Source organism: Anopheles coluzzii, chromosome 2 (assembly GCF_943734685.1).
Source record: "Anopheles coluzzii chromosome 2, AcolN3, whole genome shotgun sequence".
NCBI classification, from domain to species: Eukaryota; Metazoa; Arthropoda; class Insecta; order Diptera; family Culicidae; genus Anopheles; species Anopheles coluzzii.
The window spans coordinates 82,857,301-82,882,950 of NC_064670.1; the positions used below are offsets into that span (position 1 = coordinate 82,857,301).

At 42.9% G+C, this 25,650-nt stretch overlaps 2 protein-coding genes across 5 annotated transcripts; one reads left to right on the forward strand and one right to left on the reverse strand.

Moving 5' to 3' along the window:
- Positions 1 to 615: 615 nt before the first annotated feature.
- On the forward strand, positions 616 to 22,292 carry LOC120953151 (uncharacterized). 4 transcript variants are annotated; one of them, XM_040372872.2, is made up of 8 exons: positions 655 to 927; positions 3,960 to 4,541; positions 7,704 to 7,847; positions 8,578 to 8,739; positions 10,878 to 11,054; positions 12,173 to 12,319; positions 17,155 to 17,441; positions 17,520 to 22,292. In XM_040372872.2, the coding sequence occupies exons 2-8, from the start codon at positions 4,193 to 4,195 to the stop codon at positions 17,607 to 17,609; spliced, it is 1,356 nt and encodes a 451-aa protein (XP_040228806.1). In that variant the 5' UTR covers positions 655 to 927; positions 3,960 to 4,192; the 3' UTR covers positions 17,610 to 22,292. The 4 variants fall into 4 exon arrangements, with proteins under 4 accessions (XP_040228803.1, XP_040228806.1, XP_040228807.1 ...); XM_040372869.2 differs by lacking the exon at positions 17,520 to 22,292 and having other exon boundaries at positions 616 to 927; positions 12,173 to 12,825; positions 17,155 to 17,295; XM_040372873.2 differs by lacking the exon at positions 12,173 to 12,319.
- Positions 22,293 to 22,483: 191 nt separating this feature from the next.
- Positions 22,484 to 24,999, reverse strand: LOC120953149 (heat shock 70 kDa protein cognate 4-like). Its single transcript, XM_040372866.2, has 3 exons — positions 24,850 to 24,999; positions 24,408 to 24,614; positions 22,484 to 24,322 (listed from the first exon to the last, which is right to left on the reverse strand). The coding sequence occupies exons 2-3, from the start codon at positions 24,610 to 24,612 to the stop codon at positions 22,584 to 22,586; spliced, it is 1,944 nt and encodes a 647-aa protein (XP_040228800.1). The 5' UTR covers positions 24,613 to 24,614; positions 24,850 to 24,999; the 3' UTR covers positions 22,484 to 22,583.
- Between the last annotated feature and the right edge of the window lie 651 nt (positions 25,000 to 25,650).

The following is a 25,650-nucleotide window of genomic DNA, read 5'->3' on the forward strand; positions in this document are numbered from 1 at the left end:
CTCCTGCTTCACTGTATATGTCGTGTTTGCAGCGTGCTAGAATTCTCTTGTGGCCGACTTTTCGCTATCCTATTACATCTGACGTTAGCGTTATTTACATGAAACCGATATGCGGCGCCTCGTGGACCAGCCTGCTAATTTATTGTTATTATGCTCTTCTTCTCGGCAAAGTTTCAGTCAAGTGTAACGTTATCTCCATCTCGCACATTCGGCTACACTTCGGCCCGCAGGCAATGCTAGTGGTCCTCGGCCACTTCACTCCAGTCGCCGGATGCTAAATCGTGACGATGCTGGGAAGTACCCTTGATACACGCTTCTGTTGCCATTGTTTCATTCTTCCGTTCGGTCCGTTGCGAGGACGCACCTGCTCGCAGGCCCAATCTGTTCGCCCAAGTTACATTTTGTTTACCTTTCGCCTTGTGTGACAGTTTGCAAACAAACCAAAACACATGTCATTTTCCTGATAATAAACATAGCATTCACCTTCCTCGTTCAAGTTCCCTGTCCCTGGTGAGATTGCTCGTGGTGAGTGGTGAGAAAAGCATGAGCAGTTGGAAAGCTGAGAGAGTACGAGAGCCTCTGCTTTTTCGGCGAGCGAACTCAACCACACCAACATCGGGTACTGGTGAGGGAAAACTTGGAACCGAATCGAAAAAGCCCGTTCCACCGAATCAGTTCACGTTGTACTACTTTCCAAGCAGCACACACAACCAGTTGACGCTGGGGCACACTCGCATACACACATTTTTTTTTTCTTCCTGCCACTCAAACACTGGAGGAAAAGGGCACCAATTATACTTCACTGCTGCCTGAGCAGTCACACACAACCTTCTTTTCCTCCAATTGTTCTTCATACACGCACACACCGTGCAGCAAGCATCGTTTGTGTAAAAGTCAAAAAATCAATTTCGGGCGCAAGGATTGAAAGTAAAAGTTCACATTCATTTGCTTTCCTGCTTCCTTCGCTTCCTCTCTTCCTTCCCCGCGTTGTTGTCCCATAATCAGGAAGTGAAGCAACAAAACGCTCTGCAAACGAAGCCCCGGGCCAGTGATTTGTGTGACATTTTTGATTTTCGGAATGGACCTGAATGATTGGTGTGAAGTGTGCGGGCAGGAAATAAGAGTGTTAAAATCAAGAATAAAGTCCGCTTCACACTTATGCTAAAGTTCAAACACTCATACACACACGGTCACACATACACGCGTGCATATTTACGCATCCACCGTGTACCGATAGGGTGCCCTCTAGTCAGTTTCTCCAGGACGAAAGGAAGGGATCCCGAGGGGCCGAGAAAATGCCAGCGCAAACGAGACGATAGCAATGGCGCCATCGGTACGGCTAGAAAGCATTTTGGGGCTGGAGCTGTCTATCAGAACCGTCTGGTGAGAAGCGATAGTGAAATTCTCGCGAGTGGTCTTATTGCGATCCGCTAGTGCCTATATGCGTGAAAATTTAGTTCGTTCGGTAAAGCACCACCGAAAGTGATGATCGATTTATGTAATGTATCCAAGCGGCGATGCATGGATTTAGATTGTGCCGTGATCGCAGAAAACGCAGAAGATATTGTTGTGTAGGTGCTGGCAGCATTCTAAGTGCGTGTGTTAGTGTCTATGTGTGTGTGTAAATGGACATTTTGTGGTAGATAAGACAGTTCGACAGTTCGGCTGAAGATGGTGCTCGTAAAATCGATTACACCTTTGCCAAAGATAACGAAAAGCGGCAGTAGTGGGGAAATCCTTTGGTAAAGGTGTAACAATTTTGTATTTCATTTTTTCCTGTTGAGTGAATAACTCGAGTGACGATGAACCTGCATGCATTTCAATGATATAGAAAGTATCTTTTTATGTGTTTTTCGACCCACATCTGTAGGAAGATCCTTTCTGGATTATCGGAGACTATCGTAAAATAAAGATAGGTACAATAATAATCTTTTCTACAGCAGATCATTCCCCAAAAAGCCGATAGACGTGCGAATCTCTTTCTGTAATCGGATTAATAAATCGTTTACGGAGATTCGCTTGCTTTGATGTCGCAGAGAGCTTTATTGAAACAGTCTAGGAATTTTCTTTCCTATTGATTTGGAGTGAATACGCAAGTACACTACAGCACAATGTTAATGCATTGCATTATGTAACCTGATAAGCCGGACTGTTGCAGCCACGATGACGGATCGACGGTCTAATATCGTTTTTAAACTGTAGCTCACATTTGAAGTCACTGAATATGCCGAAAAAACAGACAAAAATCCCGTTTTTTTGGAGGGCATTGTGCGTACCCGTTTCGCCTGGCTGGCTGCTGCCAAGCGCGCTCCTCCCCACCGATTTCGCATCATTCATTCCCGTCCCGTCCACGTACTCCTGCCGAAGCTCCTAGCATGCGAGAGCCAGTATGCAACTCTGAGCATCTGTTTGGGCATGTGCAGTGCGAACCAGTCAAGTGTTCCGAGGACTAGTTACGGAGAGACAAAAAGGAAAATAAATAGGGAGAGAGAGAGAGAGTGAGAGAGAAAGAAGGAGAGAGGGAGTGAAAGAGTGAGTGTTTGTGCTTGTGAGAGTCCTGTCGGTCCTGTCGCCTGCTCATACGGCTGATAGAATAACATTCTGGAAAATAACATACCGGCTTCATGATACAGCAACACGATGGGCCTATCTAAATCGACCAACTTTGATAAGCGGAACGCTCCAGTCCGGGTAAACATATAACAGCGATGAAAATAGCACACCGATCGAAAACCGGAGTTGACGTAAGCAAATGTCCAGTTGTTGGAGCAATTTTATTTCGGGAGTTCGATTCAACTTTACCCAACAAGGTACACTTTCCCTTCCGTAGGTAGTATACTGTTGGGTGTCAGTGTTAAGGCGCTAAGTATAGCTTGCGGTTCGTTACCTGCACTGGATTAGCACTGGTTGACGAGGGGCTACGGGCTCGAACTACGCCAAAGTTTTGTTGGAGCACTTCCAGCGAAGATCTTGTTGCTGCGAGTCTATCCGCCTCACAAATCTAGGCTGTCCCAAAAACGACGGCAATTTTACGCCCGTTCAAGCCTGTTCAACTCCCGCCAGGCTATGCTGGTGGGCCTCCTGTTGATGATGTGGCCAAGCGATACCGTCGTAGTCCGTTGCTTCCCTCAGCCCCTAGGCACTGCGATGCGAGACAATGCCCGGTATGGCAAAAAGGGAAGAAGAACGAGGGAAAAGAAGCAAGAAAGTCAGGACGGAAGTACTGTACCATACGCTGCTACGTGCGCAATGTAGGTCAGGCTAGGGTGGCTTATTGGGGCACGATTGTTGTGCCGTGTGTTCCGTGTGGCTCTTCCGCTGCCACCGAGTCCGGCCACTAACTACGTTAGGCAGATGAGGTTTGGCTAGGAAGGAAATACTTCATTTCGTTTTCCTATCTCTCTAGCCTACGACCATAGGCTTTTTTTTTGTTTTGCTCCTTTCTCCAACCGAAAGCTTCAGCTAACTAGTTGCCGGAAGCTTCTTAGTTTAAGAGAGTCCGAGTATGAGCGATATGCATGCAACGAGTTGAAGGCATCTTGACGGTTGAAGAAGTAGCACGAGCTCGCCGACCGTGCAGGACCGTAACGCAGCGTGAGGTGGATTATAATTAAGTGTTTAATCTCAAGACCAGTCACGGTCGTGAAGGTGCGTGATTGGTCATAAACTGATGAGTGTGCCTCACTGTCAGTGCTGTTTTATATCATTTGCATAGGAAAGTGCTTTACAAAGGGCAAAAGCAATGAGGAAAGACAATGGCATTTTTACATTCAAATATTTATTTTAAGGAATACAGTTTACATTAACGTAACCTAACGAAAAAGCCGTAGCAATTTTGGATAATTATAAATTGAGCCTGGAATTAATGTTATTGTGCCTCGTTTAATATCCTTTGATTAAGATTTATTGTAAACAATGAAAATTATAGTTTTTTATCGACACATTTAAATTGTCAACAGAATCGACTTAGACAAAGATGTAAAGTATGCAGTTGCTAATAAGTGCTAGAACTGGCTTGCACAGCGTGCGCTACCTAACACAACTATCACCAACACTGCCGTCAGTGAAGTGAAACGTTCCGGTTCCCTTTGCTACGGTGGAGCCTCGCACCATCAGCCACCGTCTAGGATTGCATGCGTTGTTAAATGAGTCTCCCGTCACGCAATGCCCAGCCTGGTGTAACTCATCAAAGATGATAGTGAGTTTCTTCCCCGACAGTGTCTGGGGATGTACAGTGAAGCAGCATCAAAAGCAGAAACACCTCCTGTACCATAAGATCATCTACACCCTCATTAGCGATAAGTACAAAAACCGAATCCTGCGCAAGTCGTCCTTTGCGCTGCTCTATCTGTCGTACGTGTTTATCAAGATGCTTCCGGTGACGCTCGCGATCGAAACGCATACTGGCACCAAATCGATCACCTCGCTTGCAGCAAAGACGCGCCCGCTGCCAGAAATGGTTGCACCACCACTCGACGATGAGGACGACGATTACTTCGACGACTACGTTGATGAGTACGACATAGTAAACAATAAATCGGGTAAGTGCTCATAAGCTTCTCATAGTGGTTAAAACACGTAGAACAATTATTTAAACACGAGATAAAAAGGAATGCATTTTCGATAGGCTTCAATAGTATTTTATAGCACAAGCAAAAAAATGATTTGGAATGAAATAATAGGCAAGACATTAGTGATTTTAATTGACATATTTTAAAGGAAGTAAAACTGAACGTTTTACAAGCAAATGTTTAAAAGGTGTCATCCATCAATTACGTAACGCAAATATTGCAAATTTTCAACCCCATCCCCCATCGGATCCTCAGCGCCGTTTACGATTTGATGCAAGACACCATCATCAGAAGCGTTATATATCCCGCCATCTTTCTGGCCATCTCCATAAATTTGTCCATCTTTGCAGAAAAGTTTCTTTGGCTTTTTGATATTGTATCATCATCAAATTGAATATTCAATTTCACATAAAATGTTATATGCTTAATATGTTACGCATGTCTTATTACTATGTATTAGGAATAGAATTGGTACTGTTTGCAGAAGATTCGGCTGTTTTTTCGATGCATATTCCGTTGAATTACGACCAATGAACAACTGTGAAGAAAAAGGGCTAACTGAATTAACTTCATCTCCAGCTTTTTTTTAACGAATTGGGTTTGAAAATAATTGGATTGGTATTACACCTGTTTGCAGCTTTATAGATGAATCTAGTGCCATTTCCACACGACAGTGAAAAGTGTAGTTCCCCCTCTGCACCATGTAACAAATCTTAACGTTTGACTACACCCCCCCCCCATTCAGTGTTACGTATTTGATGAATGACGCCTGTTTAAAAAAATAAATAAATTACAAGCCATAGTTTAGGTGTTTCTTAATATGCTACAACTTCTAATAACTATTACTACATGTATTACGAAAAAGCTTTGCAAAGATAAGCTCATAAAGTCCATATTGTTTTGAGTTACATCTAAGTTTTTAATTATATTTTTCTAATGTAGAGATGTGCATTAAATTTATCATTTATTTACATCGAAATAAAGAAGCATTAATTCTTTAGTTGAACTCTGTCTAGGAAGATATATACAACTATCACTATGATTGTGTACAAAAGTGTCATAAAAATTCTTTGTATTTCTTTTGTAATTCCGCGAAACTAATAATTCATTATTCAATGCAGAAAAGTATAGAAATATGGTCCTATTTTCTAAAAGTTTGCAGCTTTTGCCACAAAGGGAATTCTATCGAGCCATATTCTAGACCCTAGTGTCAGTACTTTCTCGGTACTGTTGAGTCAAATTGCGTTTGTGACAAATCCAATAAGACACGGATACTTTTGATGCCTTGGTCTGAAAAAAAAGACTGAATAAATAATCTAATGCTTTTCCTCATCCGCTTGCTTTCGCTTGAAACCGTAACGTATAGCCATGGAAATAACGTATTCATGGTTTGATACTTCCTGCTTCTAAGAATAGGTTCAACTCGTTGTTTCCAATAGATGCGCAATGCTAGATATAATAACTGCGGATTAGAGAACGTCTTGGCACAAAAGGCGTTTTTTTTCTAAAGAGACGTACTTGAAATATTATCAAATCACAAACATATGACATGTTTAACAAGCGAGAAAAGACAGATATGAAACATTATTAGTTTATTCTGCATTTAAAACTAGAAACAATTAGCGGTTAATTTTCACAACTTCGAAGGAAAAATACAACTTCTAACATTATTTTCAATCTTCATGTTTATGTACGTTCTGTTCATTATCTTAATGCAACATCATAAATGCTTAAAAGTAGCAACGCATACTTCACGATTGGATCGGCCAAATCTGTCTCCTTTTATTGACATACAGCAAGATTACAAAAACTAACAAAGAACAAAAAACACGAAGCGTGATAGTGAGTTAAGGAGCAAACAAGAGCTTTTGAAGCGATAGCAACTGTGCGGCAAAAAGCTCTCGTGAGGATTCAACTTTTCATGTTGTCACGCTATTGGAACGCGATGCGATTATACACTCTCGCGTATCTGTCTGTCTCTCACTCTCCTTCGGTCATGTTGTGCCCTTTCCTTGTGGCCTGTGCCACCAAACTTCAGGACGTACAACGCTTTCATGCCTTATCGTGTTTTGATCGTTTTAATGATTGCCTTTTATTGCTGCGTGTTAAACGAGTAATCGGCAGCATCGGCAGGCAGTGGTGTTGTTGTGGTTAGTCACTCATTAAGCGAAATAAGCAGCGGTGTCAGCTAAACAGGATGTACATTAGTTGAATGTTTAATGCTGTCCGCAGGCAAGCTCACGCGTCCGATTCATACGCGTCGAGGGGAAGAGCTGCAGTGGTGAAACTTAACAGGATGTCACGCGGATTTTATAGTAATATAGGGAGCGAGGACATGGATCACGTGTGTTTGTTATTGTTATTGTTATTGAACTAGAGTGCTATCATTTACAGTCGATGTAGATGCCATAAATTTGGAATCGCAAGGAACTACCATTTATGTAAAGGATTACATATTCATAAGCCTTTGGCAAGCAGCAGCAATCAATTGCGACATTAAGTACCGCCCGCGCTTGTTTATTTGTTTGCATGCCAGCACCGGGCAGCAAAGTAACGACTCGGGGAATTAGAGGTGACAACATTAGACGGTAATATGGACACCCTGCTGGTGGTTCGGTAACAGTTGACCCAAATTGTTGCCACGCTTCGTACACTTTTTCGCTGCCCAAAAATTGGCAAATTTCCAACGTTCCAGCGAAGCTTTCAACCGTGCACCGTGGCAAAGATAATAAAAACCAAAATTATGGCGTACATTGTAACTCTTTGCCACTTTCTTATGTGTTTTTCATCCCCGTGGTGCCATGCCTCATTGTGGCTGATGGAAGGCAACGTGACTTTTTTATAATTTGTTTTTGTGTGCTATTTTATCATTTCACTGCATAATTCATAATGATATTATGTTGTGCAAGTGTCTTCAAAAGCAACTTTATCGACCCCAAGTCGGAAGGGGCGATGTTTGAATTTCCAGCGAAAGCTTACGAAAGCTTACGTTCATACATCCAAAACTACGCGACAAACCTAAACATCGCACTACCATCGTGCTCAATCGATCAAATCCACATCAACGCAATCAGCGAGCTCTCACAATTAATTGTTGATTTTTTCTTTCCCGCTTGTTTGGCTTCATTTCAGCGAAGGGAATGTACGTCGGGGCACCGTGCGAGTTTACGTGCCACGCCAAGCTACATCACGTGTACTGTGATCCTACGACTAACACCTGCAGCTGCGAGAAAGATTACGTCGTGCTGATTGGAATACTGAAAGGATGTGCCAAGCGTAAGTTTTCCCACCCGAGCATCGCTCGCATCACACGGGTAGCATAAGTCAGTCCGATTTCCATTAGCTCTTCCCCCGTGCAGCTGAGACCACGGGCACGGGTATCGACGTCAAATCCCCCCCACCGGAAACGCCAATGTTTCCGTCTTCCTGTTTCATTTATTTTCTTTTCACCTTTTGTGACCCCTTTTTGCTTCCGCTCTTCCGCCTCTGCTCCAGCTCTGACCGTGCCGGCTTGACCACTGCGACGTGGTGGGTCGACCGCAGACGAAAATGAACGTTTTATAAGCGGTAGCCAATGCTGGGGGGTTTTGGCCCAAGGCCAGCGAAATTCTCAAATTATCCCCGTGGAAAAGAGCACTCGCACGTTTAGAACGTTTCGACCTCGTTTTAAGTCGGCAAACATTGCTTCGAATTGTCTTCGCGTCAATGTACGTTGGTGCCGTTTCGGACGTATCATGTTTCGCTTGATTTGAGCGTTTGCGGAATGTGTGGGCAATATGTGGGTAAGTGAGTCGGATTGGAAACCAAACAGAAACTGGAACTGCTCCTATAAAAAGGTCCGCATTGTTTGAGGTAGAAAAACATGCTTGAAATGGCATTGACATGATTGGTTGTCGAATCGCTAGAAATGTCTTCTCGTAGATAAATAGTATTTAATCATTCGTGTAATGTTTCTTCCATTTTGCAACACACTCACACTGACATACCCGGATCACATCGGAATCAGCCAAAAAACTTGGGGAACAATGCTTCTACCATCAGACTTGCATCTACAATGACGAGCACGCGATGTGCGTGCAGATCGTCCACAATGCCATCTGTCAATGTGCGCCCGGTTTCCACTCCGTTAGCTATTCGAAGCCAACGAAACGTGTCTTCTGCACACAAGGTAAGTGCGGCAACGATGATTAGAGTGTCTGTAAGAATGTAGCGCAATGCCGCAGTAGTCACTTGTGGTTTCTGTGCCGCACACAGTGTCATGGAACAGTGCATACAAATGGTGCTGAGAATCCTGGTTTCGTGATAACCTGGCTGACATGCAATGCTAAAGACTGCATGTGTGCAAGGCCGTAGAAAGTAATTGCAGCTATAGGATTATCTCAAAACGTGCGATAGGCTTGAAATAGGTCTCCAAAAAGAAATTGTTTGTTGAAAAGAACTAAAATTTGTCTCATTTGCTCAAAGTATTCACCATAGCTTACATTTTGTCCGATTTCAACTAGGAAAACATACCGAACTCTGGAAGAATAATGTGAACACAGTAGAAACAGTTTGTGACCTTAAGTTTTCATTTGCAAGAAAGCCATAATATATAAGTATCGATTTCATATGAACTGGACCTTGTTACAAAAAGTCCTTATGAAAGGCATTTTGGTTAGTCTTTTTATTGTTGACTTTGTAAAGGTTTGGTAATAACAGTAAACGATCAGAATGTTTAATGGAATATCATCAAATACTTTCGGCGATGGAATGTAATGTTTTAAATAACTTTTATGCCAATATTTGGATGTAGATGGTGTAAATACAGGGTTTTCCAAGTCAGTTTCGAATGTAACTGTTGTTATTCGTAGTGTGCAAAACGTTAATCCACCTTAATCTGATATTTCATTTCCATCATCATAATTTTTAATTTCTTAAGCATGATTTTCAACACGTCTCAAGCTGGGTTGAGTTTGACACATACTGGGTTTTCCAAGTCACTTTCAAATGTAAACATTGTTATGCACCGCGTGCAAGTTGTTAATCCACATTAATCTGATATTTCATTTCCTTCAAAATAATATTTAATTTCTTCAGCATGATTTTCAACATGACTTTCAGGGATTTTCAAGTCAGTTTCAAATTTAAAAATTGTTATTCACCGCATGCAAAATGTTATTCCACATCGATATGACATTTCATTTCCATCATAATAATTTTTAATTTCTACAGCATGATATTCAACACGTCTCAAGCTGGATTGAGTTTGACAGTTCTTTGTTATGTGTTGAAAATCATGTGTTGAAGCTGAAATTTCATTATGAAACAAATAAACCATTTGACAGCTGTTGAAAAACATCTTGGATGCGATGAATAACAATGTTTACATTCGAAACTGACTTAGAAAACCCTGTAATAAGACATTTTTGAAATACATTTGCATGTACAAGAAATGATCTATTTTGTCAGGATTTATTAAAATTGCACCAAGTCACGAAGTTTTCTAATATTCAAATAATCTAATTCTTCGCGTAAGTGCGAGGATTTTTATTGATCGATCTACTTAATTCTTTAATAAAATGGCTCTTCCAGAAAAATGTTTGGAACAAGCAAAAGTAGATATATACGGTTTATTTTCTTGTGTTTGACTAAAATGTTACTTTTTTTACTTGCCTGCCTTATTCTTATGGAAATGCCAGGTGGAATGGCATAGAGCAAGTAGACCATTAGATAAGCGTCCAAAATTGCATCTTAAATGATTTAGCATAATAAAACAACCGTTTCGAATTCAACACAATATATTAGAACATGTGATGTCCAATCATTCCATTACATGCTTGAGTAAAAATGAAATTGAAAAAAGATATTTGCATTTCATTCCACCTTTATCCATCCTGTTCACCGTATGAAGTTTCCGTTTGATAGGTGATGTTTGATTTATGCTTTAAAAAAAAAGGATTCGCTGTTGCAGCAAATGGTGCTGCCTGTGATGATAGTACGATTTACGTACGCTAGCCGGAAAAGCGTGTGTGTTTTTTCAGTTTCCAATTGCACAGACCGTTGTTGGCAGTGGGCCCATTCTCAAAAGGGAGCAAGCTTTCTGGTTAGTAGAAATGAACGAAAAAAAGAGCAATAAAAACTTCGTCGAAAATATAGTAAAATGACCATAATCCACAGGGCTTAATAGCTGTTACACATGTGCAAGAAGGGGGTACCACTCACATAGACAGGTCCACAGTGACACGCGGCATTTCGCGCAGCTAGCAGCACAAGCGTTGCGGTTCCGGCATCCGCATCAATCGTTTAACATTTTAATCTACTTCACAGACATGGCCACCATAACTGCGGATCTTCCGACGCTGTTCGGTGTCACGAGCGGCATTGCCGTGCTGGCGGGGCTCATTTGCATGGTGCTGCATTTATTTAGCAAAACAAAATATCCTCGACCTAGGCATTTCGGCGATGCGAACCTCGCACCGCCCATACTCTTTTCCAGTGATACAGGTACGGTATACCCCCGGGTCAGCTCAGGCCGTCGCTGCAGATCTAGATTGTCGTTCTCCCTCTTTCCCTCACTCTCTCTCTCTCTCTCTCTCTCTCTCTCTCACTTCCTTTCTGTCTCTTGTTGTCCCGGTTTTGGCTATTTTTATCATTTCTTCCGTGTCAGACCGTTCCGTTCCTCTAGCTTTTAAACCTTCTCCCCTGATTCGGAACGGTTTCTATTTCTTCCGTTGACATTCTTTCTTTCGGCTTTCGGCTTGTCTTGCCAATTCGCCAAGACCTTGGACGGGCCACGGTAGCGCTGGTGGCGCGTTTTTCGGTTCCATTTCCGGAGGTACTGCTACAGTTTGCAGTTCTGGTCCGCGGACCGGTAGTTGCTTTTTAGCAGTTGTATTCTAAGCCCATTTTTTGTGTTGTCCTATTTACCGTTGCCCGTTTGTGACCGTATGACATTCCAACATTGGGCACGAACCAAACCCGGGGTCAACTTTCTCCTCCTAGGCGATTTTCAAAATGGTCACGAAGAATGTGAAAAAATATAAACATTAAAACTCGATAGGAATAGTTGAGCTGCATGATGAAGCATTAGGCATTTTCCTGTCGCTTTTTCCTCTAATATTAGTTGAATTGCAAACGAATATCATGGTCACGGGATGCTCATAATAACAATACAACGATGGCATATAATATCGCACGATAGAGTTAAGCTAGGCCATCCTTCAACTGGGTTTAATAATGCATAGGCTTTACACTGGTGCGACACATCGTACATACATATCAAACATGCATTACACTGCAATAACAACTATTAAACCACTATTCATTCTTCTGTTCTGCGTAATGGTTGACGTGTGATGATTGATAATTTTATGCATTAATTTCCGTTCTGTTTTGTGTATCGATCTGGCTATCTATCTCTCTTTCTATTTATTGCTCTTTCTCTCTATTTCATGCTGACCATGTTTTACGCTCTAATTACACACTTTACACATCACGATGGCAAATGAACACACACGCTTGGTGCCGATCCGATGGATGGTGCGAACCTGTTTCGAAACGTGCGCGACGACGCGCAAACGTCGGTCACCGTTCGTGCGCTCATCCGTGCGGCAAACCAACAGGGATACCATTGACAATACAGTCGGCAAGACCGTCATCTCGTTCCAGTCAGCGCTCGAGCGGTTCCATCGGTTCCTATGGCAATCGGCGATCGTCCAGTGCGCCGCTGCACGGCTCCAAAGGGGTCCTGGTGTCGACCTCCCGTACAGGTGCGGCCCGTTCTGCCGCCATATTGCTTGTATCATGTCACATATCTGCAATTAGAAATAGTAAATCCACTAGTACCGATTCCCAGCACCCCAGCAGCTATCTGAGCGACGACAATATGACCAAATATCTCGAGCGCCAGCTGGAGCACCAGAAGCAGCTGCTCTACCTGGACATACCGTCGCTCAGAACGCACAATAAGTTGTTTTCCAAGTTTTGCAAAGCCACCGCGCTGATCGGCAGCAACCACACCAACGTGAATGTCGGCAGGGACAACGGACCCGGCACCGGGAACGCGGCCGGCAGCAGCAGTGCCGGCGGCAGCAATGGTCAGTACCACGGACCATACCATTACGGTACCTCCACGAACGACGACTCGAGCTTCGACGGCGAGGACGGACACGGCACGGCCGACCCGTTTGTCAATCACTGCTACAGTTACGATCTGCACGACAGCATCGAGCTGGGCGCGTTGCCGACACCGGCGAGCGAGGTGGCTAACGTTGCGGTAAAACACATTCACTCCATCCAGGCTATCTCTCTTTCTGTCTCTCTCTCACACCTACTATCTATCTATCTATATCTGTCTACAACTCCCTCCGCTCCAAAACCAGCCATCTCCAAATGACTGTTGAATGATAACCGGAACTCGTAGCCCGGAAGTTTCCCATGTCCCTCTGCTCTTCTACGGTCCCTATCCCGTACCAAATTCCACGCGGTCCTATCCACCGTTCGCTCACCAACTTTTCCACAAAAACGGGCGGACGGGAACCCTGCGCTAGTGTACATGTATCGGTGTGTTTTAGATGTTGCGTTACGTTGGCGTTCCCTTTCTTTAGTTTGTACCTCCGTGTGTCGTGTCACAGACTTCCCCTCACTGACTGTTTACTAGCTCACTCCTTTCCGACCATTTCCCGAACCATAATTCCTCTACTGTTCTGTGGCTTTTAAGGGGAGTGTGTGGGGCATGTGTAGCTGTGATTGTAATCCGGTCCATTGATTAGGTGCGGCTGGGACCAGGTTTGTAGGAGCTGATTGTGAATAATCGTAACTCAATGGAACAGTAATTTGTAACCATCCGGCTGCTGATGTACACCACACAGACATTGCCGTTTGGCTTTGTACGAATGGTGCCATAATGGCCGGCTTTACGTTGTGCTTGCTCCATAGCTGACCAGTGATTGTGTCTCTGTTTATCTACCCATTGGAAGTAACGCTTTCCGGTGCAGAGGAAAGCATTTTATTGCTTTTTAATTGTCTTTGGAGTGTCTGTCTTCTTGGCTGGATCTAGAGAAGAAAATAACGATGGCAGATGAGGAGTCGCTATCTCTTGGTTAACTTAACGACCTACGTCGGTGATGTTTATCTTTTTATAGGCTTTTGGCTTGATTTTATTCCGTAACCGGATATTGGATCTATTGAAAATTATGGTTAAGTTTGCACTAATGATCTGTACTACGTATATGGTCCGAAGAGCTGACTACAGAGTTTGAAAGAGACTCATTGGTATAAAAAATAAATGAAACAACTGAGTACATATTGAGGATTTTTTAGAAAATATTTTCTAACAATTTCAATCGAGTCCGTCATTATTGAGGACTCTTTCTGAGGTATATTAAATATTTCGTATACCTTTGATTTATTGGCCTTTGAATAATTATATTGTTACTTCATTCATATCCCTAATTTCTTCCTAAAATATGGCCAGAAATGAAATCAATTGCAGGCTTGTTTGTAAGTTATTACAGGGTTTCCTAAGGTTGTTTTGTTGTGGTCCGAAAATGTTTAGTTGTTTCCCATATATTGTGTGGGTGTTCTTTTGTCCGTTTCTCAGAATTTTTTGATTCAATGGTATTGATGTTCCGGTCGGGTATGGGCCGGTCTCGTAGTACAGTCGTCAACTCGTACGACTTAACAACATGCCCGTAATGGGTTCGATCCCCAAATAGACCGTGCCGCCATACGTAGGATTGATTATCTTGCTATGGGGGGAAATCAATTAGTCACTGAAAGCCAAAGCCCCACTAGTGGTTACAGGCAGGCCTTGACCGACAACGGTTGTTGAGCCAAAGAAGAAGAAGATGAAGGTATTGATGTTCAATGGGACGATACAAATAAATCGTGGCAAACCCTGTAATATGCAAGAAATTTAATTTATCTACCCACCATGACATATTTTGAAATATTAAAAAGTCTACTTAAAGGCGCCTTTTTTAACTTAAAGTTAGTTTAGGATAATTTTATGTAATTTTTTTCTTTTTTTGTATCAAATGTCAATTGATATTGAGCAATAGTTTAAGCAAAAATGATTATCTTGCTTATGCAAGAGGCTGCACATTGTGCACAATATTTCAGTTTCAATTTCAATCCAATGGACAAATTCCAAAGTTCATTGCAATAAAATACATAGCATTTTGCACATACATGTAAGTACATTGTACTCTACATAGTGGTAAACTGTTGAACCAAACATGCACACAAGTGCAACAGATTACGTTGTGAAATGTATAGTGTACAATCCCGAACAAAACGACAAATCCCATCCTATCGATCAATCCTGTTAATGTACACAGCAAGCGTCACACTTTCGCAACAACTTCGTTAGGCACGAGAACATGCCACGCAAAAGTACGTTCAAATTCTACTCACACCTGCCAAATAACCAGCCAGTCGTGCCGTTTGTTTTTGTGACCGATTAGAAAAGTAGTGCAATTGCGTGCCCGCCCAACACACTGTTGCAGGTGTTGGGTTAGGAGGGAAAGCCGGAACACGGCATGGAATGACGGCACGCGCTGCCGACGGCACAAAACATGCAAACCGCAACAATTGTCAAGGATGTTTCGTTCTGGGTTGGCTGAGCTTTGCGTTTGCCTCCTGCCACGGGATTCCATTCCTGTAGAGTTTTTGTGTGTTGTCGTTAGTGTTGTTCTCATTTGTTGTTTTTAGTGTTGTTGTTGCTGTTGTCATTGTTGTTGTTCATGTTGCAAAAAAAAAAAACAAAACAAAACAAAAAAACAATTCGGTCGTCCTTCATACATTTCTATGTTGCCATTTCTAGGGTAGAAAGACACGACAAAGACAACACTCATTTGTAAACAATAGTGTACGTGTGTCCTCACGTTACGTGTGCATAGCTGTTTGGTGTGTTTTGGGTGTGCTCGTAGCTGTGTGTTTGTGACTTAGTGTTTGATCATTAACCGTCTTTTTATCTATTTGGTTCCGTTTCGAAAAGGAAGCGTAAGTTTATGTTTTTCTTTTACTACCCTCAATGACGAACTAATTTCAGAAGTGTTTCATGCATATAAGCAATATGGCGCAAATGATTTACGTAATAACACACACAAAGTACACACGAATCTGGTAATGAAACTGACATCTACAAGCTGTTGTCATAGTTTTCGGTTTTCTTCAAATGGCTTTATTTTGTACGTTTCGATAATCTGTTTCATAACTGTTATGCTTTTCACTTTCTCCTATTCTCAATCTTGTTCTTATTTGTGTTTTTTTCTTCTTTTGCTTCTTTTCTTATATTGTTTGTGTTTGTCATACAGTTACCCTTTATCGCTCGTATTTTGAACCTTTTCTGCGCTATCTTTGAAGCATCTCACAGCACATCTCCTCATGCTTCGTGCGCTGATTGTGTCAAATGAATGATATTAATCTTTACTTCCATTTTACTGCCTTTACCGCTTATCGACACGACATAAAACACACTTACAACACATATATTTGTTTATGTTATGTTAATTTTGCATAGCACATCATAATCTAAACAAACACAAGTCTTTTATAAAAAAATCCTCTAAAAGTGTGTGAATGCATACGTCAATATATAAAATAAATTGAAATTTTTCCTATCTTGAATAATTCTATTAATGATAAACTACTTTCTAACAACTACAATACAGCTCAAATTATTCAAGTTTTTTTTCCATGCAATGTTTTGAAGCTAACTGTGCTGCTACTCAATTGTGCTTGATTAACTAACGAAACTAATCATCTCACACAATGGTTATTGCATTGTTTTGTATATTCTATATTTTTTTTTTTACTTTTGCCTTGATTTATATCAGTATACATGTTACTCAAAGTTTTTTCATTGCATTTTTCATTTATATTATTGTTTGAATAAAACATATGCAATAAACATGTAACAGCTACATTTAGCCGTGAAAAGAGTCACCTGTGCAAGGCGATGCTAAGGCATTGGTTCTAATGATAGTGGCGGGCATCATTGCTGGTCCCAAAATGAATGGATTCCATCGCTACAACAAATGTGTTACTGGTTCAATTCAATTGAGTATGTTTATACATCTTGTTTTTACCCTGTCTTGCCCGCTACAACATTTAACCATTGTCTGGGACTAGTTTTTTTTTTGGTTCTGGCAAGCACCCTCCTACGCTGCCCTGTTGTACTATAATTTATGTTGCACATACTTTACCACTACTGTTCGTATATGGTACCATGCATTGTTTTGTGTAGCACTGCCAGCTTGTCAGCATTTCACAAGTGCAAATCGTATATCGTACTTTCTACTACTACTACTACTACTATTACCACTGTGTTCTACATCTATTTGTCACTTTCAATGGTTGCTCACATGCTCAAGCCAATTGTAACGCGTAATGCACACGCCATTGGTTCATTCGCAATCCCAGAAGAAATCTAACACTAGACATCAGCAAGGTTCAGTCAAGGGACAATTCAGTAATGGTGAAAATATGTTTTCCTCTTTTCTCTCTCTCTCTCTCTCTCTCTCTCTCTCTCTCTCTCTCGCTTTCTTCATCTCTTTGTGTGTCTTTTTACATGTTGCCTGGGCTGCTATCAAACCATCAGGTTCCCGAAGACCCAGTCTAGCTTCCGTGCATAGCACCAGTTCGTCCGTGCGGAGCTACAGCATGCGTCGGTTTGAGCAGGAGATTCAGCAGAAGGAGTTGCGGCAGGAGATGAAGCGGCACCTGGCACGGCTCCAGGAGCAGCAGCAGTTACAGAAGATCAAACCCAACATCATCATCGGTGATGTGATATCGTGCCCTATGAACAAACCGATACTGACGACCCCCAGCCCGATGACTCCGAACTCGGTCGACGACATACTACCGTCGGTGGACGAGACGCAGGAGGTCGGTGACATTCTGGCACGATCTGCCAGGGCGAAGATAACAGTTCTGTACGCTTTCTATCCTTTCCTTTAATTGCAGTTCTCGCCCAACCTTAGCCAACGATCGGTGAGCGATAGTACGGGCGGATGTTTTGACGGACCGTGCAGCTCTACGGAATTGTTGAAATAGTGGATGCACTTTAGGCAAGGTGATTGTAGGCAAATGTTATATAGCAGCCCATTTTATGGAAATTTTTTGACGGATAAGTAAAACAAGTAAACAAACAAGAAACCCCCGAACAAGCAACCGAAACCTAGACGAACCGAGCGTGGCGCAAATGGTGGCAAACGTGAGCACTACATGATGGTCACGGAACTTTATCTGCCCTCGCCTGCCGAATGGAAAACTTCCCCGAGCCGCTGAGAACATGCTGGAACGCGCGCTTGGGGACGTAGTCGGCGAACCAAAACGGATCAAGTAAACGAAGCTGTAACTAAATCAAAACGTTCATCGTGACGTTGGCTGTATCGGTGCACGTGTCACCCCGCAAATCGGTTGAAATTGTGTGATCTTTTCCTTGCATTCTAATCTGTTGTGAGCTATTACCGCAAAGCAATAATAAGATACAGACAGACGGTACACGGTCCTCATTATGCGCGCTTGCGACAGTACTAGTTTTCATTCAGTAACCAATAATCAGCAACACCAAAACGCATCGTTAACCTTATATTTTCTCACTTTTGTTAGGGTACAAATGATCGGAAAATTATCCAATTTGCTATTATTATGTGACATTTATTGCTAATTTACACTAGCGGTAGTTAAGTTTAAATCGACATCACATTTTACACCTAATCACAGCAGTTCCCTGCGAGCAAAGGAATACGGCCTCAGCAAACGTGTGCTTCGGTGTGCGACAGCACCATTGGCGCATCATTCTTATGACTACCTTCAACACGAGCATAGCAGCAAAATGCGCTAGTTTCGGCGAGTCGCTATATTATGGGCAAGCCATAGTTTGTAATACCAACCTATATCCCAAAACGCCCCAATAAGACACACAAGACACGCACACAGATTACAGAACACTATTACGATAAATGCCCTTACTAATGTTGCAACAGTTATTGCCAGTAGCCTTTGACCAGTCAGACGCGCGCGCGAGTTGTGCGGTAATGTTTTTTAAATTCATCTATTCAAACCAGTTTCAAACCATTTTTGTAAACAACCGTATTTCGATTTGCATACGATTTCAGCTAAATCTATAGTAAGACAAAACTACTTAAAAGCAAAGCAATTTGATTCCAAGTTTTCAATAGTATTTTTACGTAGACAACAAAAAAACGCATAAGGTAAACAACCCAGTCAGTAGCAGCAGCAGCAGCAGTAGCAGCAAATTGCAGCTGAATCAAAAAATCAGAAACTATGTTGGGTGTGCAACCTATATACGAATGATACGTCGCTATTGCACACCGGTACGGTGAGCCGAAACCGACACGCGGCAGATATAAACCGAAAGCAGAAAGCAGAAACTCAGTAAAATTAGCACGTTCATGTTGACTTAAATGTTGTATTAATGTTAAGACAAGTAATAAACATCAACGGGATTATTCGTGCTCAGCCTTAGGCATAACATATAAACTGATAAGGATTCTCAGGATCAGGATTTGTTTGGTTCTGGGAGAAAACTGAAGAAAGACGAGCTATAACATCGGACAGGCGGTCGGGAGGAGTCTACGGAACTGTTTCGGCTGGACTCCGGCTCGAGCACTGTTCGAGTAATGGGGCGGAAAGGGAACGTGACGATACAGTGAGGTGGATGAATTGATTAAGAAATAATTCTAAAATACAAAACCATTACTTTATACAAGTAGCGTGTAGCGTGTAAGGCGAACTGTTCTGTTGACGTGGAATGTGATGATGATGATGATGATGATAAAGGATGTAGACAAACAAAAATGCATTGTACTCTAGCTCTTAACTTTCCCATGTGCGGCAAATGCCATCCAAGCGATTCGTGTATCCAAGCTGTCGTGTTTTAGTGCCCTGTTGGTGAAAGATGCAGGTTTTTCGTATTTTATATTCGATGTTTTTTTATGTTTAATTCATCCTATGAACGATTTGACTACAGTACTATTTGATTTGTACTGTAAGGTATTACGTTTCAATTGTGATCGAAAGAGAATGTCTCTTGGCTGCCGTTTAATCAGTTGAATCAGAGAACTTTGACGAACAAATAAAATTCTAAATTCTTTGTTTTGTAGCATACGCATAGTCATTAGACTAATTATTATTGCATTTTCAGAATTAGTCCTTATCACTGGAGGACGTTCCGGATCGTAAAAAGTATAAAAGTCTTGTCTTGCAAAAGTGTTTGCTTGCTCCAGTTTAACAAAGAGTTGAAATATTCAAATCGATAAAGTCAACATTTTAAGATGTAATTTTGAAATGAGAAAATGAAATTGATTTATTAATTTTAAGCTTACTTTTTTTATGTTAAACTTGAATAATGAATTGTGTTTGCATAATTCGCATACGCAATCGACAGCAACCGATTTCTAGAGGACAATCGGCAAGAGTTCTTTCCTTTCTTATACATTTATTGCTATATGGTTATAGCTTTCCGAAATGTGTTGCATATGATAGTGAATCAATCAGCTTAATATTTCATTCATTGTGAATTTTCTCATCGCAACAAATATTGATTATACATGATAGTTGGGTTTTTATTTTACATTCCATCAATTAATTCTTTTGTTGAAAATGAGGCGTGACGTGCATTCTTCTTCGATCATATTTTCAACGTAATAACTTATGTATATCACATCTCTCTCAATACGTCATCAGACTAACGCAGTTCTAACAATTTTCGATAAATACTCTAATAAATTAACTGTCGGACGAGTATGTTTTATTGTAATTAAGTCAATATCAAAGAGACGAATTTAAACTAAACAAGTTTAATTGGGATTTGTATTTTTTACATACATACACATTGTGAAGTTTTGTAAAAATTATTTAATTTTGGTTCGTTACTGTAAGCATTTAAAGAACTTCGATACGATAGAGATAAAAATCCACAAATTGATACAAAAAGATGTCAAAATAGACATGCTTGAGATAGCAGAAGCTTTGAAGAAAGAATTAATTCATGTACAAATTGGAGTTTCTTTACAAAAAATATGATTGTGATAATTATGATACAATGTCAATGGATGTTGAACTAAATATTTTATAATTTCATCTAATTTAGCAAAGTACCATGTGTCATTATTTGCAAGGTATTAGTAGCTGCCTTTTCTGATGAATGTCATAATAATTTATCATATTGTTGTATGGTTCATTGCGAATAAGAGTCCCAGCCAAAAACTACAACGCTTTGAGTTCAAAAAATGTTAGAACTGTGTTAGACCGGGTACATATGGAGTGAAGATTAGTCGTTTACGTTCGATTTTATTCCTACTTATTGATTGCAGGCCAAGACCGCAAAGCGGTTGTAGCGCCGGATAAACTAATTGATTGACCAGTAGAGCTAACACAAAATGTTTTTCAGAATTGTTCGGAATTGATTACAGCATCTTACACTCTAGCAGTACGCTTCTCGGTGAGCCTCATTACAATTAGCCTCACTTAAACTGCTTTCCAGATTACTAGTTGTGAACATAACAAAATCGCCATGGATACCATTTTGCTCTCTTTCCAACCAACTCTTCCGTATGTACAAAAATGTTAAATGTTTTTTCGGGAGAGCGGGCGTACACATTACATACCTTAAATCTTCCCTCTCTTCGTTCTCTCCCGTGCTTGTGGAGTGTGTGTATGTTGGAGTATATTTTAAATTAGGACAGATTAAATTAAACCAGCAAGTTAATAAATGAAAAAAAAACAAGAATATTTTCGGGAAGGGTGGACAAAAAATTCGAACCAATTAAATAGCAAGAGAAGGTTTAAAGATACAAAAGTTTAATCCACTTAAAGTAAAACTTTGATTACCATTCATGTTTTCTCTCGGTTCTTGAACCTATTTATATGGCGTTGAGAAACAGAAGTAAAGTGTATGGAAACCGAGAAGAAGCAACTAGAGAAGTAAACAGAATGAACAAACCCCTTTCTATACACGTCAAATGCATTGATATTATAACTTTAATATTGAAAATAGACTGATATATCTATAGACGAGTCGAGGATACATCACCGTACACCAGAAGCGCAGACCAGCAAACTTAAACGTGCAGAAATGAGTGAATGAACAAATAGAAAAGACAAAAAAAAACTCGCAAAAAACGACCACTCCAGCAAGATCTTTGAGCAGGAATGGAAACAAAGTACTAATCAAACAATCCCAGGCTTCTGGTAGAAGCAAGTTAAAAGAGTTGTCAGCAGGAAACAAACTTTGTGTCGTGCTTGATCGCGCAGCATCGATAAACGTTATTGCGCTTCTTTTCGTTTAGGCGAAGCTATCGCAAACTCGTCGTTGTTAGCTGTGTTGTTTGAGCACTCGCTGCGCAACGATACAACATGGTTGCCATGGCTATGGAACAACATTCTCGGATGGACAGCTTCTTGGTAAGCAAAGGGAAAGTGAACCTCATAGTCCCCAGGGAAGTTAGTTATGCTTTGCCGCATCCACAACCGGTGCGGATCCGTGCGGACGGTATGGGATGTTCGCAGTCCGGTGCTTTCTAATCGCTTGCGCAAAGCTCGTTTAAAAAAGCTTCTGTGTGCCCACGTGTCTTGCAGATGCATGTGAAAGCATTGCTTTGGTATTGTTTTAGGGTACTCACTTGTTTAAATCGATTCATAATGGAACACAGACACCCACGGTCACATGCCGATCTACACAATAGCCCTGGAATCTGATAGGTATGAAAATCTGAGCGCGCCTGACTCGAACAAAAAATAGAACAAAAATAAAAAAACAAGTTCATTGAGCAAATTGGAAATAATGCAAACAAACCCCCGTAACATGTACTAAACCCCTCACCAACAGGAAAACACAGCGAAAACCAGTGATTGAACCAGTAATTGTTTTAGGCCTGTACGACAAGGAATGAATAAAATGATTTTGTTTAACAGTTTTCACCTTCTTGGTGGTAGATTGTTTTATTCATTACATCCCTCATCCCGTATGCTTTTCCCCAGCACATATGCTTCTGCCCTTCTTTAATCCACCTCCTCTATCGTTGGGCCAGCGCCGGAGGTTGGCGGAGCTCCACCGGCACCGGGCATACCGCCACCGGGCATGCCACCACCGGGCATACCGCCCGCTCCCTGGTACAGCTTCTGAATGATCGGATTGCAAACGGCCTCCAGCTCCTTCTGCTTGTGCTCGAACTCTTCCTTCTCTGCCGTCTGGTTGCCATCGAGCCAGGCAATCGTCGCGTTACACTTGTCCATGATGAGCGTCTTGTCAGCGTCCGGGATTTTGTCCTTAATGTTCGCGTCCTCCATCGTCGACTTCATGTTGAAGCAGTACGCCTCGAGCGAATTCTTCGCGCTGATCTTTTCCCGCTGCTTCTCGTCCTCGTTGCGGAACTTCTCCGCCTCGTTCACCATCCGATCGATGTCCTCCTTGCTCAGGCGACCCTTGTCGTTCGTGATCGTGATGCGGTTCTCCTTGTTGGTGGACTTCTCGATCGCCGACACGTTCATGATACCGTTCGCGTCGATATCGAACGTCACCTCGATCTGGGGCACACCGCGCGGTGCCGGCGGGATGCCGCTCAGCTCGAACTTGCCCAGCAGATTGTTGTCCTTGGTCATGGCGCGCTCACCCTCAAACACCTGAATCAGCACGCCCGGCTGGTTGTCCGAGTAGGTGGTGAACGTTTGCGTCTGCTTCGTCGGGATCGTGGTGTTGCGCTTGATCAGCACCGTCATCACGCCACCGGCCGTTTCGATGCCCAGCGACAGGGGCGTCACATCCAGCAGCAGCAGATCCTGAACCGCTTCCGATGTGTCACCCTGCAGGATAGCGGCCTGCACGGCGGCCCCGTACGCGACGGCCTCGTCCGGGTTGATCGATTTGTTCAGCTCCTTGCCGTTGAAGAAGTCCTGCAGCAGCTTCTGCACCTTGGGAATGCGGGTCGATCCACCGACGAGCACGATGTCGTGGATGCTGGCCTTGTCCATCTTGGCATCGCGCAGCGCCTTCGACACCGGCTCCATCGTGTCGCGGAACAGGTCCGAATTGAGCTCCTCGAACCGGGCCCTCGTGATCGAGGTGTAGAAATCGATGCCCTCGTATAGCGAGTCGATCTCGATGCTTGCCTGGGTGGACGCGGACAGCGTGCGCTTTGCCCGCTCGCAAGCCGTGCGCAATCGGCGCAGCGCGCGCTTGTTGCTCGTAATGTCCTTCTTGTGCTTGCGCTTGAACTCCTCGACAAAGTGCGACACCATGCGGTTGTCAAAGTCCTCGCCGCCGAGATGGGTGTCGCCGGCCGTCGACTTCACCTCAAAGATACCGTCCTCGATCGTGAGGATCGACACGTCGAAGGTGCCACCGCCGAGATCGAAGATCAGCACGTTCCGCTCGCCGGCCCCCTTCTTGTCCAGCCCGTACGCAATGGCGGCCGCCGTCGGCTCGTTGATGATGCGCAGCACGTTCAACCCGGCGATCGCACCGGCATCCTTCGTGGCCTGGCGCTGAGAGTCGTTGAAGTACGCCGGCACGGTGATGACGGCGTTGGCAATGCTCTTGCCGAGGTACGCTTCGGCCGTTTCCTTCATCTTGGTCAACACCATCGAGGACACCTCCTCCGGGAAGAACGACTTCTTCTCGCCCTTGTACTCGACCTGCAGCTTCGGTTTGCCGCCGTCGCTGATCACATCGAATGGCCAGTGCTTCATGTCGGCCTGTACTGTGGCATCGTCAAACTTGCGACCGATCAAGCGTTTGGCATCTGTGAAGGGGAGCGAGCGAGAGCGAGAGCATGATGGTTAAGACATACTCAACATTTTTATTAAGATCCTCTTCAAAATACTTACCAAAAATGGTGTTGTTGGGATTCATCGCCACCTGGTTCTTGGCAGCATCTCCAATCAACCGTTCCGAATCAGTGAACGCCACGTACGACGGGGTGGTCCGGTTGCCCTGATCGTTCGCGATAATGTCCACCTTGCCATGCTGGAACACACCGACGCACGAGTAGGTAGTGCCAAGATCTATACCGACAGCTGGTGTCTTTGCCATTTCTGACCAGGGGAAGAAAACCACACAGAAGGACGGTTATAATTTTCCTCACACTCACGCAACACACAAATTTCGCAACACACTATTTTTAGACCGGCCGGCTAAAGGTCACATGCTTATGAAGACATTTATCCAGCTGCTGATGGGTGGAATGGCTCGTTGTCAATCGTTTTGCACGAAGCACCATCCGGGAATCAGGGAAATTGTTTCAACTCAACAGAAAATGGCTCTACATACCTGTGTGATCGGTCTTATCTTTTTGTACGGCTAAAGAACAATGTCACCGATTTACTGCACGTGGTTTTCTTAAACCTTGTTGCTGAACGTGCTGTCCGTTCGCTGTTCAATTGTCGACTAAACGGGAGGTCGCTCTGCACGATCGCTTAAAATAGTATTGTCGAGTCGGGCAGATCACGTAACCATGCGCGAACGCGGCTAGTGACGGAAATAGTGACGGAATGCCCGTTGGCTTGGCTGGCAGGGCCACGCGGCGCTCCGCAGCGACAAGATATTGCCGTCTCAAAGCATCTAGAATGATCGTCATCAAAGTGGCGATGTACCATGTGGTTCCCCGCTGCGTACAGTTCGTGTCCCAAAGAGTGGCCAGGAGCGTCTGTACAACGAAAGCGACCTGGGTAGAACACGTACTAAGGGTTCAAGAGCTGGCGCAATGCGCAGGGAGACGGAATGCGCCTCGCAACAGTGCGGTCTACGCGCATTTTTTCTTTGGGACCACGTGTTTCTGAACAGCTGTACGTGTTCGTGGGGTAGGGAGAACGAAAAATAACAGCTAGAAGAGCATAAGCGGAAGCTTATTTATTTATTTATTTGGTTAATTATTACGAAGTGTGTTTCCGAAGTAGTTTCCTCCTGCGGTACAGCCTTACCCCGGGCTTACTCGGTTATTAGCTGTTTTTGATGCTTCGCAGTGTTGTGAATGGTGAATGGAGCTTCCTACGCTAGCAGAGAATTGTCGTCTTCGTTGATCGTTCTTGTTCTGCTATCGCTGTTTCCTTCTACTGCTATGGTATGGGGACG